At 42.1% G+C, this 15,459-nt stretch overlaps 1 protein-coding gene across 1 annotated transcript in view; it reads left to right on the top strand.

The window, feature by feature from the left end:
• Positions 1-15,459, top strand: part of LOC142087299 (uncharacterized) — an 85,611-nt gene that overhangs the window by 34,573 nt on the left and 35,579 nt on the right. Inside the window, exon 3 of the mRNA XM_075161403.1 lies at positions 6,314-6,427. Within this exon, the coding sequence (XP_075017504.1) occupies positions 6,314-6,427 (114 nt within the window). The remainder of the gene's footprint in view (positions 1-6,313; positions 6,428-15,459) is intronic.

The raw sequence follows: 15,459 nt of genomic DNA on the forward strand, positions 1-15,459 counted from the left end.
TTATGTTCTGGAAAATTACATTGTACTGAAACATCAAATGGGTTGAGGTCACAGCTTGGGGCAGGGCTGCACAGTGAGTGGTCACCAGCTTTGTGTCACCACCATCTATCATAAAAAAGCCTATTTGCTATCTGGCCCTTTGGTAAACTACAATAGTATAATCTGAACACCATTTATCAAGAAGGTGGACAGCCCTGGATAAGAATAATTTTTTTCTTTCAAAAGTTCTTGATTGTATTTTCCTTTCCTCACGGATATCCTTGCTTGACGTCAGCAGTAGATGTCACCTTACACTTTTTTCTGCATCCGGGGTCCGTCATGCATGGTCATGCCCCGTGGTCATGGAGGGGAGGCCCTGTCTGCTGCATACCTTGGGGGGAGCTGTCAGCAACACTCGGTGCATGATCACCTGCAGGATGGTGATGTGGCATGGCAATGCCAAGAAATGCCATGTTTTTCTTCTGGGGATGCTTGTAGACGTATGATGAGCTGTAAAGCCAGGCGTGCCTGTCTGCTCTCCATGAAGTGCCTCTCGGGGCAAGACAGGAGTTGGATCGTCTCTGTGAATTCACGGTATTTCTGTGTTGTGCAAGGAGTAGCAGCACTTGAACATGTAAAGGATGCCTAGCGTTCCCAGTCTGCAACGTTTTCTGTTTTTCTAAGAGATATTGCTCTTCTGCTTGCATATGCAAGAGAGGGTGAGACAAATTCTAGATAAGCTGTTATTCAACTTTTCATTTGACATTGTGCAAGTATCCTCCTATCCAGTTTGAGAAATACCACTCGTTTTGAAAGCTATTATCATGTGTCATCTTGGTGATCTGTGAATTAATAGAAATGCGTTTCCATTTAAGGTCATTTGTGTGACCTTAAATAAAGTTTAAAATAATTGTGTGATCATTGCTTCGAGACATTGACATGTGTGTGTTGCGGAGACTGTTTTCTCTTTGAGTTATTTGTCACTTTTAGAGTGAGTACAGAGAAATCTGCTGGTGCAGTCCTTTCATGTAGGACCTGGAGGATGCTGTGTAGGATTAGGGTTGTATGATCTCTCTTTGCCACTGCAAATGCCTCTGGAATATTGTCCATTTCTTGGGCTGACACTTGGAGAAGGGCGCTGAAACGGATGCAGTGAAAATCCACAAAGGTGATTAAATAAGTGGAAAATTTATCTTATGGTGACAGATAAAAAAAAGAAAAATCAAGCCTTTTATGTTATCAAAAAGGCACTTAAGAGCTGACTTGAACACGGTCAATAAGTGCCTACACAGGCAAAAGAAATTTGAGAATAGAGAGCTCTTAAAAGTAGCAAAAAAAGTATAATGAGATTTAGTGAATTGAATTAAAGGTAGACAAAAATTTGACTAGAAATAATGTACGTGTTAATCAGGCAAGGTGATTAATCACTGGAACAGCTTAATGGCCATTATGGTGGATATTTTAAAATTGAGATTGGATGATTTTTCCAAAAAGCTGCAGTTCAAGTGCAACTATTGAGCTTTAAACTGGAAGTAATACAGAAAATTCTGGCGGCCTATATTATGCAAGTGTCAGATCAAATCATCACACTACCTAGAGTCCTATGAATTAACAAGGCACTTTTGTTTCTGAATAAACACAACCTCTAATAATTTCCTGTTTCTTGAATAATTCAGCAGTCCTACCATCCAGTGGTTTGATATGATGTTTTATTCCATCACCGTGAATTGTCTGAACGTGGGATTTCTTCAGTGATGATCCAAAGTATAGAAAATAAATGATAATGCAATGGGCTGTCAGAAAAAAATATTTTAAAAAATCCTTGATGCCTTTTTGTGCATCCTTATCCATTCTTCTCTTAAATCTCTCGTGCTTTATGTGACTGTGGCCCCCCATGTCAAACGCGGTGTTATGCAAGGCTGGAGTGACAATCCCAGCTTTAATTTTGTTGCCTTTTGTGAATGTCACAACATTAACATTGTCTGGTTTATTATTTGGTATTTACCGTGTCTATGTATGTACGTCGTATTAGTTTAATGATAGAGAGCAATGATGGTATAAACTGCAAGGAACTGAGCGAAGTGACAAAGGAGATAGAGTTTTCATTTTAATAAACTGCATGCTAACACGTACTGTTAAAAAATACTCCTCTTGCTGAAATATGATGCAATACAGAGTGAATACAATGAATTATGGTCACAAAGATAGAACACCAAAGAGTAGCTGGACTGTCATCCTCAATCAGAGGCATACCTTTTGGAAATGACTTTGAAGGTTATCTTGGAATAGCTTTCCAAATTGACTTTACATTTCAAGTGCAGAGGAATTGATGGATGGATGGAGAGGTAGTCAAGGAAATTAAATGTGGGTGACCATCTGCATGAGCAGAGATTTTTATACAGGGTAACACCTGACCTATTTATTTTTATCATGAGGTGATTACATATTGTGCCCAGAGTTCTGTAACGATGATAAACACCGTGGAGCTTTGTCTCTTCCAAACAAGATCTCCATCAGTCTGGTCCTGTAAACAAGATTCCCCTGCTGAGAAATTACTACATTAGATACTCTTTCACAGATGCTCGGAAGGCAGGATGCAAATCTCCATCAGGGGTGGTGAAGCTAGTCAACCTAATTTCTGTTATTCATGAGGGTGAATGAGTCAGGTCTTTTGATCTTCAGCATACTTGTTTTCCTCAAGAAGATCTTGCCAAAATACCTTTGCTTTAGGAGACGCTTCCGTTTAGGATCTACATGGCACTAACCATCTTGGCCATCATGCTGATGGGACGGTTCATTTTGGGTGAAATGGGAGATCTCTGTTTCCATGGATGACTGGTGATAATGGGGTCAGGAAAGGGGCTGCCGTTGCATCCCTGCTCGTGGTTCTCAGAGTTGTCAGACATGCAGGACTCGGGTTTTCCTGTCTATGTTGCTGGATGTAATGCAGCTGTGCAAATCCCGAGGTCAGAGGAGAAACGATGGGGTCCGGTAGAAGACCCCGTAGTGACAGGGCTTTGTGCACGGCTGCAGTGGTGGGGCAGTCCTCAATGTGCGTCTGTGGACTTGCTATGGCACGCTCTGGCACCATGCTGCCCTCTCACACATACAAATGTTGTGATAATATGTTTCTCCATTAAATTTGAAAAATAACAAAGACTCCTAATTCTCTTTAATACCTACAAAAAATTACAGTAGCATTTACTGTATATGTTGTTGTTTTCTCTTATTTGAAGACAATTCATTCAGATACTCTTTGCTTTGCTTGCTTTGCTTGCTTGTATTTTTTTCCTCTCCCCTTGCTTATATTTATTTCCTTTCCTCTTTCTCAGATTTTCCCATTTACTTTCCAGTTCCTTTCCTTTTGTACATGATTATATTTTAAGCACACAAGCAAAGCCATGTAACTAAGTGTATGCTTTCTGTGACAGAGGATCTAACTTATTTGTATTTTGTTCAGATATTTTTCTTTTCATATTCTGTTTATTTTCTTCTGCCCAATCGATGACCCTGTGTAGATAAGAACCCAGGTTCTGCTCCTTCACAGTCTGCTAATGAGCCGTCTGTGTTTAACCTGCACAGGTCCTCCTACATGAACACATTTATTTAAATAGTTGAATTAAAGCGTGTTTGCGTATGTTAAATGCAATATTGTTCTCGCTAGTGCTGTGCTGAACGCATCTTTTTCTCCCCGTCCCTTTGTCTCCCCCTTTCAAGCCCACCTCCAGCATTGGTGTTCAGCTCCTCATTTCAGCCTGAGCCTGGTCCTTGCTGGCGCTGAGATGACACCAGGCTCATTGAAGTAAACGGGAGAAGCTCCTGGTGATTTCAGCTGCCCAAAGATTTCACACTGGAAATGCTGGAGTTCATAGAGAAGAAAATAACCAAAGGCCGTGATAGCACTGCCTTTGCGGTGACAGCATCACCAAATCTGATAGGAATGAATGGATGAAGTAATGACACTTTAATTTCCAGATCTATTCAATGTGATAGAAATAATAAAGAGTAAAATTTTTTAAACTGTAAAAATAATTGAGTTTTCAGAGCAAATTTGTCTGCAATTTAAGGCTATTTAAAATAACACGTACAGAGATATTTACATTGGAATTTGAAGGACTCTTTCATTTATGAACTGACCAGATACGTTTTAAAAAATGTATGAGAAACTACAAACAGATTCTCAAACCTGTTCCAGGACAAGTAAAATTTCGGTATGATTTACAGGTTTCCTAGGGGGAATACTTCACAGCGCAAGTCTCTGTTTCTTCTGGGACTTAGAGGCATTTGTTATATGTGTTTCCGTATTTTAAGAAGCAGGTATTATTCCATGTACTGGTACCAAATGGTTTTGTCCCGAAATGGGAAGAGTTTTATTGCGCTGTTGATGTCGGGGTCAGGAGGCCAGGGGACACCTGTTTGTTTGGCTCTCGGTAAGAACTCCGTCCGTTGACATCTTTTTAGATTTATTCACACACTGGAAATTGCAGATGACAGTTTCTCTGACTTTCTTTTGAGATTCATGGTTTGCAAAGTTTTTTTTCTTAATGAGCTGTTAATTCATAACAGTATTCACTAGTGATGTAAAATAGAAGTCTGCTGCTTTCCAAGCTGGTTTGCATTGTGCTGTAGTTTGCAATTTTTAAAAGAAAAGGATTTATTTCCTCCTGAGATTTCTTTTTTAGATCTCAAAATTTCATAAGAAGAATTTTTTAACTTGTTTGTGGTTAATATTTGCACAAATGTGTGCAACATCTGACTGTAAGTAATTGCGTGTGCATTGTTACATTTTTATAAATGTATTATCTTAGATATAAAACCCCACATCTGCATCCTTCCAAAGCCTACAACGGCGTTCACCGAATTGGTCCAGGTACAGCACAGCTTCCTTCTGCTCCAATCTTGACTTGTTCTAAAAACTCCTGGACACTCTGATGCATAAATTCACAGATGCAGGAAACTTGTGCCTAAACTGTCTTTTGGCATGAAATCATGCAGCTATCTAAAATTATAATATCATCTTGTCAATATTGTTATGCATTTTTGTTGTGGTGGGCTTTGTCCAGGTGGGCCCACATTCTTATGTGCATGTGATTTCAAATGGGAGAGGGAACTGAAGGTGGGAGCACGTACCCCTTCATTTCACTGTAGGCACTCTTGCAAGCTTTCTGGTGCATGTGCAGGTTCGAGGCAGCATGAGGATGACTACAATAATTTTTTATTGCTTGGCAAGTTGAGAGACTGCACAAAAAGCAAGGCTCTCCCTCGCTTGTTGATTTAATGAAAACTTTGGGTACAAGATGATGGGCTTTGGAGGATTACAGAAACCAAAGGAAGTACAGTGAAAAGACGTTGCTGCTGCCCTTGCGATAGCTCCTCAATGTGAGAGATGCACGATGGAGTTAACACACTGACAGTGTGTTATCCAGAGTGCTGAGGATAAATCCGAGTGCTGGCCCTTTCATGTTGATTTGTCTGAGTTTTAGATACTTAAGTGATTTTAGACAAAAATGACTTGTGACTTTAAAGTGAGCTCGATGGTTTGCTTTGCACTGCTGGTAATCCAACATCTTCAACCGGCGCACAAGCAGGATTATGCACGGAGTGAACAGTCTGTAAGACAGCTGAAGTGCACAAGTACCTGTGGCTGCGCTCAGTTCTGGGTAGGGGTTTTGGGTTTGGCTGACACTTGTGTTGCCCTTGTAGCCAGCGTTAATAGTAGAATCTCAGTTTTGAAAAGCAGGATGGGAGAAAGCACAAATGCGTTTGAAAAGCTGGCAGGCAGGGAGCAGAAGCGGGCAGCCCGTGCCGGTGAGAGGCAGGAGGCAGTCCCATCACGCTGCTTGGAAGATGTTCAGTAAAACGGGGAGAGGTTGTGAAGAGCCACAAAAGTGAAGAGAAGGAGCTTGTGTCTGAGGAGGGGAGAAGAGGTGGCTAATGGAGGGCTGCAGAGATGTGTGATACGCTCCAGGTGATGGATGGGGAAATTATCTTTGCAGTAACACTCCAGACAGGCTGTGAACATAGCAAGAGTGCATTTCTCAAGGACAGGGAAGAGGATGCTGCAGTAATTGAGAAATGTCACTCTTCTTAAGACTAGGAATTTAAGGCAGCACTCCCCTTGAAATTCACTCTGGCTGTGTGGGATGCCCCTTCCTTTCAAAGTACTGAGGTTTTGTCCCATAAAAATGTATGAGGTTTAATTATAAACGGCAGTATATGTCCCTTACCTTTTGTTTGCTTCTAAGACATCCCTCTGCTGTATCTAGTCCAGGATGTTGTGGTTTTCTGGAGACTCACATGGTGATTTTTGGTTTTGTGTATTTTGTTACTGCAGGGGTAAAGTGGACAAATACTGTTTGCTGCTGCAAATATTCAAATATTCGACATCTGGCAAAGTGTGGCAGAATATGTCGGGAGAATGAGCACTCCCAATTGCTCTCTGAGTCAGGTACAGTGAAGAGTTGTTATGTCTAATCTTCCAGTTTTTCTGCTCAAACATTTTAATCCATTTTGCTTCTGAGCAATACTAACCATATAAATAATTTCACAAAGTAGGTTCTTCAGTAGTGTAGAAATAAAATTGAAATGAGACGTTATCACTCAAAGAAAGCACCGATTTGGTAATCGTACGCGGGGCCAAGCTGTAGCTGATAAGAGAGGGTGTGGGCTGAACGCTTGGCGATGGAGGCTTGGAGATCATGTTCTTATTGCTCACACCAGTGGCTAAAAAAGAAACGGTCGATCGGATCAGTAGGGAATGTCAGGATGCCGTAATCAACACGCGTGCAGCAGGTGCCCGAGCCAGCCTCTGTCGCCAGCTCGGTTTTTCTAGCAGCTGGAAAATGAGTAACAGCGAAGCTGCGGCTGTACCTTCAGGGTAGCGCTCCCATCGCTGCCGGGAGGGCACCCGCATCCTCCGGGTACACAAAAACCGGGGGGGGAGTGCGTGTTCAGACATCAAAGATGAATATAAATAGGAAAGAAGCCAGAGATAAAAAGGACCATAAGGCTGAAACAGTCCACAGAGATATTACATGTTTATAGCGGGGTCTGTGGGAATAATGGGTGTTTATAAATGAGTTCAAGGGGATAATGTGTATTGAAATATGAGTCCGGAGGGAGAGTACGTATTCAAAAACTATCTACTGTATATAGCATAATAATCCCAGTATTTCATAAACTCGTAGGAAAGTATTAAATAAAAATAAATTACAAATGTCTGTGGCTTGATTGCAAATCATTTCAGAGAAAAGGGAAAAAAAAAATCCTTTGCGAAATGTGGAAACCATCTTGTGCTAAACAGTACCAGAAAAAAAATTATAATTGTAAAAAGTAAATGTCAGTTACAGTTATTACAGTGGCCATGTTGTTTCCAATAACAATTTGGCATTTTATTTAGTCTGTAACAATCTACAATTTAAATTTAAAATAAAGATTTTTCTTTTATTTCCCTCTGAAGTTGTGTGCCAAGCACAGCAGAGCAGAATGTAACATCTGTTGATGATTAAAACAAGCTTTCCTATGGGCCCTGAATACAAAGTAAACATGGATTTTATCCATAGTCAACAGCATTTACAAATGTAAAGGGAGGAAGCTACTGAGTTTTTGAAGAATGAGCTGTGAGAGAGGAAATATAAGTATGGGGACGGCAGATGGCGATAATTAGTTCCATATCGTGAAAGGCTTCTATTAAAAAATAAAGAGGACAGAGTCCTGTATTATGCTGCTGTTTTATTAAAGCGCCCTTTATTTGCCGTTATTCCCCCCCTAGTTGAGCAGTACCTTTACTTGCTGGCCCGGTCTGAAATGGGTGAGTGCAGCCGCTGCCCGTGGACGCTGGCGGCTGGCAGTGAGCACGGCCACTCAAAATAGATATTTTCCTAGCTTTTCCCCACGTAACACTATAAATGCTTTGCTGGCAGTAGGCAAAATTTGGGAGGAATTCATTACGTGGACCTATAGGCTAGTAATCTTGCATTTTATTCTGTTTTAATTTAGATTTAGGGGCCAGGGTATCAAAGGTTAAAGGCTACTGTACCTCGGTGATGCCCCTTGTCTCCAACTTTTGCCCTGTTTAATCACGCACTGCGTGATTCCCACCTCCATGTTCAGCTGACATCACTAAAGAGCTACTTCATCTTCTCTCTTACCAAGGCAAAATGCTTTTTTGTGCTTCTAGTCTGTCTGTTTCTTGTATGGTCTATCTGTATTTGTAACATTACTCAGTTTCACCATATTAAAGAGCTAATTATCACTGCTGGAATAGTTTCATTTCTTAGGGTTTTGCTCGGCCTGTTTGCCTTGTTTTGTCTTACTTTGATCTCACCTCCTGCCCCCCCAGTTATACTTAATGTAGAGTACATTAAGTGAAGTGTCAAAATGAAATTCCGATTTGCTGAGATTTACCTGCTTCCCAGGGAGAGGACAAACCTCCTCCAGCTCCTGGGACCTGAGCAAGCCCCAAGCTTGCACAAGAGTTTTTTGACTCTCCTCTCAAATCTGGGCTGGTTTTGGTTTGCAACAAAAGCTACTTTTTTTCTTCTTTTTTTTTTTTCCTGAAAGTATTTTGTAGCGTTCCAGTTCATATGTTATTTTGGAATTCATTTCAGTTTTTAATTGCAATTTCTTCTTTCCTCACTTCCATCTTCCTTCAATTTTCTTTCCAACTGGAAGCTGTTATAACCGAGCTCTCAGCGCAGACACCCGTGGAAATGCCTTTGTAGCCCTGCACAAACACACAGAGTGTTAATCTGGCGCTCGCTCTCGTGGGTTTTTTTGGTGGTGTGGTTGGTGGTGTGTGTGGTGTGGTTTTTTTTTTTTTTCCTTCTTCCCTTCTGTCATTTTATAATTACCAAGGTGGTAACAGCTCTTAAGAGCCTCGTCTGTCACCCTGGAACCAAATGCTTTTCACTGAAAATTAAGGAGAGGCTTCAAAAGTTTTAGTTCCTTCAGCAATGAAACATAACAGTCCTCCAGTAGAAAGAGTATTTTGATGATGGATCCCATTACACCAAGTAATGTAGGATGTAAGTATGCTTTTGTGGTTAAGAGGAAACATAAAGACTGGAGGCTTGTGCTTGCTTTCACAGACGTGCGAGGCTGGCTGTGAGTGCTGCCTTGCCTGGAGAAGGCACCGTGCGAATTGCAGGGGCTTTGTCGAGGTGTGCGGAGCCCACGTGCGCCCTGCACGAATCCCCACCCAGCAGCAAAGGCATTATGAAAGCAGAGCCACTGGCCCTGCTATTCTCCCAGGTGTTAATGAAACTATCTCCTATATCTGACCGCTGTTAACTATTGCAGCGACAGTGAGAAGATGCTGAGCAAGGAGGTGGTTATTACTGGATTGAAAAAGAGGGAATTTGTCGTGATGATATGAAAAACATGCATTAAATTTAAATTTAAAATGCAAAAAGAAAAACTGCATGGAATTCAAAATGACTTTTAAATTGCTGAAAGAATGTACGGGAAGAGTTTTAGACAAAATAAAACTAGATCAAACCAAAATAAGCATCCAGATCTGCTGAGACATATGTTTTGGGCAGAGTTTCCCTAAACTCAGCTTTGGCAAAGTCTTCAGGTAACAGATATTATACTTAAATGTCCAACTTGAAAGAGAAAGGATTGCAGAAGCAGCCTTGCTTTTATTTTTAATTAAAAATTTGAAAGCATTACCTGAGTGGACCCCAAAAGTTAAAAAGCAGAAGGCAAATAAAATGTTATGTCTTTTAATGTCTTTTGAAGTTGAATCTTGCAATTGCTGGATCCCGTTATCTTGGGGGTTTTTTGCATGTTTGCAGGTGAGTGTCCTGCATCAGACTGCTGGTGACGGAGATGGGTGAAGCGGTGGAGATTGCAGAGGTGTCCACGGAGTAAGGGACTTGTCCACAGAGTAAGGGATGTGCTGGAGGTGGAGGAAGTTCCTGCCTCATCTGTGGGGCTGATACCAGCTCCTTCGGATCCCAGTCCTTCCTCTTTAGGACCCATGTAAGAGGAGTGCCCTCTTGCACTTCAGCAGTTAGTCAGTAATTGTGCTCTGTGACTGTGTGTGCGGTAGCACCATAACTGTACTTGGCCAGTTTGCAGCAGCAGTGTTTTGTAGTTAACTTCAGAGAAAACCCAGTCCGCCCTGCTTCCTACATCACACCGCGTAGCATTTCCCTAAAGCAGTCCGTATATGACAATTAAGTAATTTATGAATAGACCACTGATGTTTGAGCGGATGCAACGGAAGTGCTGCGGTTTAAATGATTTTATGACCTTGCCGCATCAGAAAATGCTCTGCCTCTTAAAAAAGAAAACACCAGAAACCTACCCCAAAACCCAACCCTTGCCGTCTCTTCTCTTCCCTCTGGGAAGGGCAAACTGAGCAGTGGTACCCAGCACTTGGTGTTTGCAGGGACCTTGGCCTCATCCCAGCTTTCACCATTTTCCAGGCAATAATGGCTTCGGAGACCCAGGCGAGTATTGGAGCCCTTCCAGCAGATGATTATACTTCATCTGCTGGCCCTATAAGTGAGACTGCTGGAGAGCTGAGTGCCAGCCCAGGCCTCTCCGTCATGTTATGGAGTGCTACCAGAAGGCCACCAGACTAGCTCTGTCTTTCCTTTTAAATAAGCAGCTTAATCATTCTCTGCTTGTAATTAAAATTTTGAGTCGGTCACATGTGTTGTAAATCTGCGCATGGAGAACTTATTTAGCTAATAAAAATTAGCCTGAAGTTGTGTTTACCTGAGCAACTAGAAACTAAACTCCCTGGATACATCAGCTCCACTCTCCTATGAGCAAGCGTAAAGCCTCTGTTCCTCAGGAAGCTCACGCAGAAGCTAGCCAAGGGCCAGCCTCGATCCCCTTTAATAAAAGTCATTATTTCAGCTTCTGCGCAATTTGGAGTCCGGCCATAATGTAGGATGGGAACACCTTGTAACACTTACAGATGATCTCCTGCTTTCAGTGGATCGAGGCCAAACTTCTATTTAGCTTTCTTATTTTCTCCACAGAATTGGACGTGGTGGCTTGTAACCATTTCTGGTCTGAGGGGCAGTGGATGCGATAGCCGTGGCTGTAAGGACTGCCTCCACCAGCACATGCTCACTGTGTGGGGATGGTTTTCCTACTGCCCTTAGCCATCTTGCTTGGCCTGCAAGAACTGATAAGATAAAATGGACTGACGTGCCAACGCTATGTGATAGTACTCAGGTTTTCCTACATTTTGCCACGCGTTTCTATCAGTGGTGTGACCCAGTACTCCAAAGTCTACTTGAGAAGATCAACTCAAGTGAAGGCTGGGGCTCATTGCCCTCAAACCAACATGAAGTAGCTTGCTGCAGTAGCGAGGGTCTACGTGGGATGTGATAACCCCTGTGTGCTGCCTGGTGGACCGTATCTCTGCCTGTGTGTTGGGGACAGTCACCTGCTGTGGTGCCAGGGCAAGGAAAGCCCTGTGAAGGGTTTGCTGTATGATGCAGCTCTGTTTGCCCAAAGGCTTTGACTCAGAATCAGTCAATTCAAACAACACTATGAAACCTAAAAAAATCAATGTTTGCTCAACAAGACTCTGAACAAAACATTTGTGACTTGAGTTAATTTTATTCCCATCCTCTAATATTTTATTGATCAAACTCTGTATTAATTTTCATTACTTTCTGCTGAGGATTGATGTCAGGTTGAGTAACCTATAGTTACAAGTCTTGCTTGTTCTGTGTGAGTATGGATATAATCTTCATGCTCTTCCAGTGTTCTGCAATTTCCCTGGCATGTTACCTTTTTTCAGTTCATATTGACAGATTGGTGATCTCTCCCGGCAACTCTTTTACGAGTAGCACAAGGCATCCAGAGGCCATCAGATTTTAGATACTCCCTGTGGCTAGAAATAGACTCAGACTAGTTCATTGTCTTCATCCGATTTAAGTATGCTGTCTGTGTCTTTTCTAACAAAATGTTTATTGACCAGTTCTGCCCTGTCTGTATCCTTATTAATAATATAATCATCTCCATTGAATAATAAACCAGTTCAGTTCTTGGAATTTCTTTTGGTCCTTATATGCCTAACATGCTCCTCCTCACTGTCTTTAGTCTGGCCAGCCTAGACTTTGACATCTGCTGCCTTCTGTGAGTGATCTGCAGCTCAAAACATCTAAAATTGCATTGATTCCTGCTTCTTTTCTCTCCCCATAACATAGATAAAGTTGGTCTGGAGCTCTCATTGGAAAAGGCAGTTTGGAGATGCTGACAGTCCATGGTGGCAAGTAGCCGTGGAGGCTTGCCCTTACCCATCTCCAGGGTCTGCTTATAGGACTCTCCAGTCCAAGAGCCCATCATCTCGTCAAGGTGTTCAGTAGCCTGGGAATGGGCATCTCTGAAGGCCTTATGAAAAGGGCAATAGTCAACATTTTTTCTCTTTAGCCATCTATCATGAGACTAAAGTTTATTTCTGAAAAACAGAGATTTCTTGTGGTTGAGCCCAAGTTGGGACAGACTGCTAGGAAACAGAGACCATTCAGTTTCTTCTGCTCCATGTTCAGGCAAAACTTCTGCAATCTTATGTTCACTACTTCTGCAGTCGATGCAGAGTCTCCAGAACAAATAATTATATGACCATTTGCCAAAAAATTGCCTTACAGCAACTTTAAAATACTCAGATGTCGACAGCTTTTGAGGTTTTGTTGTTTATGTAACTCAGATGGTCTGCATGGTACATTAAAACAGGTATGCAGGCAAGATTTCTCCCTTACATTTTTTGGTTTGATTTTTTTAACAGTTTGTCAAGATGGCAATCTCCTTTTGGATTATTTTATTCTTTTACTACAATAAAATGCCTACCTTTAACTTGCTCTGAAGTTTTCTTTTTGAATGTTTAAAAGAGAAGTGCTTGGAAGATTTATGGATAAGATAATAAGGAACTATCGCAGCCTGAAATTAGAGGGTTAAATGTGCTGGCGTCCTTCTGATCTGGACAAAACCCACAGGCATGGCTCAGATGAGGGTGTGTGTAATCTCCTGAAAACTGGCTGTCATTTCGTGAAGATTGCTAAGCTTAGCCGCAAATAGAGGACTGTTAAGTGATCAGCTTTGCACCAGCATTTCAAAGTTTCTCGAGTGCTCTTTGCTCTTTAGTGGGAAAAAGATGCTGGCATGATAAAACTGAGAGGCAGGTTCAAAGTAGCCCCATAGATGTGGGGTTTGTAGTAAAGGACTTCGACCTAATCTGATTCCTACCTCAGTATTTTTGATGGGGCTGATACAAACATGCAATAGATATGTCAGGAAGGGAAAAGTAATGCTTCCTTCCCAGTCTTCAACCAATTCCCAACAGCAATGGCGGCAAAAGTGCCGACTCAGTCTTCAGAAGGTGGCCCAGGAGCTGACAATCATAACCGTGCTTGAGACGGAAAATTGCAGACTCATTAGCAATACGGGTAATGGGATTCTTCAAAGGTTGCTCCCAGTTTTTTACCCACGAAGGGAGCGGGTGTGAGGAAGGTGACAGATTTCCTGTGACAGACTTGAGTAAAACAGTCCTCATCTTCTCTCAGACTCGTGTTTGAAAATTTAATTCTGGTGGTACAGGTAGAACCTCTGTCTACTGAATGGAAAAAGGCTGAAGACTAGAACAGCAGTAAAGGCAAAATGTTTAATGTCGTGGTGGTGGGTTATTCATAGCCATGTGGCTGGTCCTGAATTAATTCTCTGCATTTCCTTTAATACCTCTAATAATTTGAGAGATGAAGTAAACATCATCAGACTAACTTTGGAGAATGATGAGTAGTGAGGGGTTTTATACAGAAATTAATACCAGGTTATTTACAGAAGTTAGAAGCAGGAAGGGGAAAAATGAATTCAGCCTTGAAAAATAGGATGCTATAACTATCTGTGTATGAAAGTACTAATCCATTTATACTAAAGTATACTAAGGAATATTCAATAGGAAAGAACCTGAACGGTAGCGATTCTAAGAGGCATTTCAGGGTAACAACGGACAGCAAGTTAGATATGAGTTTGCCGTGTCATATAGGAAAAATGACCAGTGGAGTTTTGGACTGCCTGCACTAAACCATCATGGTAAAGAGCAGGAAAATAATAGTGACCCCCGTACTGACTCATGCCTGCAGCTGGGAAATCGTGTTCTGTCCTGGCACCACGTCAGTGGCTTTCTGTCAACAAACTGGAACAAGTTCACAGAAAAGCAACAAAGAGAACTGGGGACCTGGAAGAATTGACTTATGAGAAGAGATTGAGAGGTAAATTTTTGCAGCTTGACTAACCAGTGACTAAGCAGCCACATCAGCATACAAAAATGCCCACGGCTGTGAGCAATGATGGAAGGATCTGTTATCCAGCAGGATGTCCATCTTACAAACCAAAGGTGAGGGGCTGAATTTAACAAAAGAAAATTTTAGGCGATAGTAGGAAAAAAGCAACCAATAATGAAATCTTTAAGACTAAGCAAAAGTCTCTCAAAGACGGGAGAAAACTTAGTTACTAGGAAGTTTTAAAGCAAGGTTAGGTGATGGCAGAGTTTGTAGTACAGTGAAATGCTGTATGTTGCTGTGATGTCCACAGCTGTTTGATGTTCTCACTGTTCCCAAATGCCAAATATGCAGAGATTCCTGAGGGCATCTGGTAGCACATATATTCTTTGATATTGCATAGGTGCAAGCTTAACATTTTTATCTTGAGAAATCTGTATGTGGATACAAATGAAAACTACCTTTGCAGCTCTCGGGATACTCACAGGCCTAGTTCACACCTTGAATCTCTACTGCAGCACCCACCTTGTTGGTCTTTAAGATGTTTAGACCATAATTTTGCATCCCAGGCCCAGAATGCTGGGCAGCACCACCAACTCGTCTCCAAAATAACTTCCAGAGGTGTCACAAATGTGGTCAACCCGTTTGGAGAGCGGTGCCCAGAGGAGCGCGTGGAGGGCAGCTGGGAGAGCGGTCCTGGCTCCGCAGGAGGTTTCTGTTTGACTTGACCCGTCACAAGCGATAAGGCTGCAGAAGTAAATACTGCACATCTGGCAGCCCCCTCCGGGGTGGCATTGAGTTGTCTGGCGTAAAATAAAGCCAAATGCTCATAAACTTGCAAGACTGCATTGATAAAACACTAAGATTTCAAAATGTATTAATGTTATTTTTGCTCAGCCCTGGCCTCGATGTTTGTGGCAGGTAAATCGCTTTTGGGTATCAGCGCAGCAGGGATGGGGCTGCCCAAAGGCGCTGCTGCAGTAGCTTGCAGGTGGCGATAACATTCATGGCACAGATCCTGGCGTGGGACCACGGGGGAACAACTGATCTTTTGCGTTGCCTGTGATTGGTCACTCTCCTGTTTATTGTTTGAGAATGTCTGTATGATAAACAGGTGGGAAAACGTCTCCACCGAATGCCAGCAAACTCCGAACTGATGAGGTGGAGATGATGGTAAAAGTAGTTTCTGCACTTGCTTCATTTCAGGCTGTTAACTAAACACGGTATTGTGATA

This window comes from Calonectris borealis, chromosome 12 (assembly GCF_964195595.1).
Source record: "Calonectris borealis chromosome 12, bCalBor7.hap1.2, whole genome shotgun sequence".
In the NCBI taxonomy this organism is placed as follows: domain Eukaryota; kingdom Metazoa; phylum Chordata; class Aves; order Procellariiformes; family Procellariidae; genus Calonectris; species Calonectris borealis.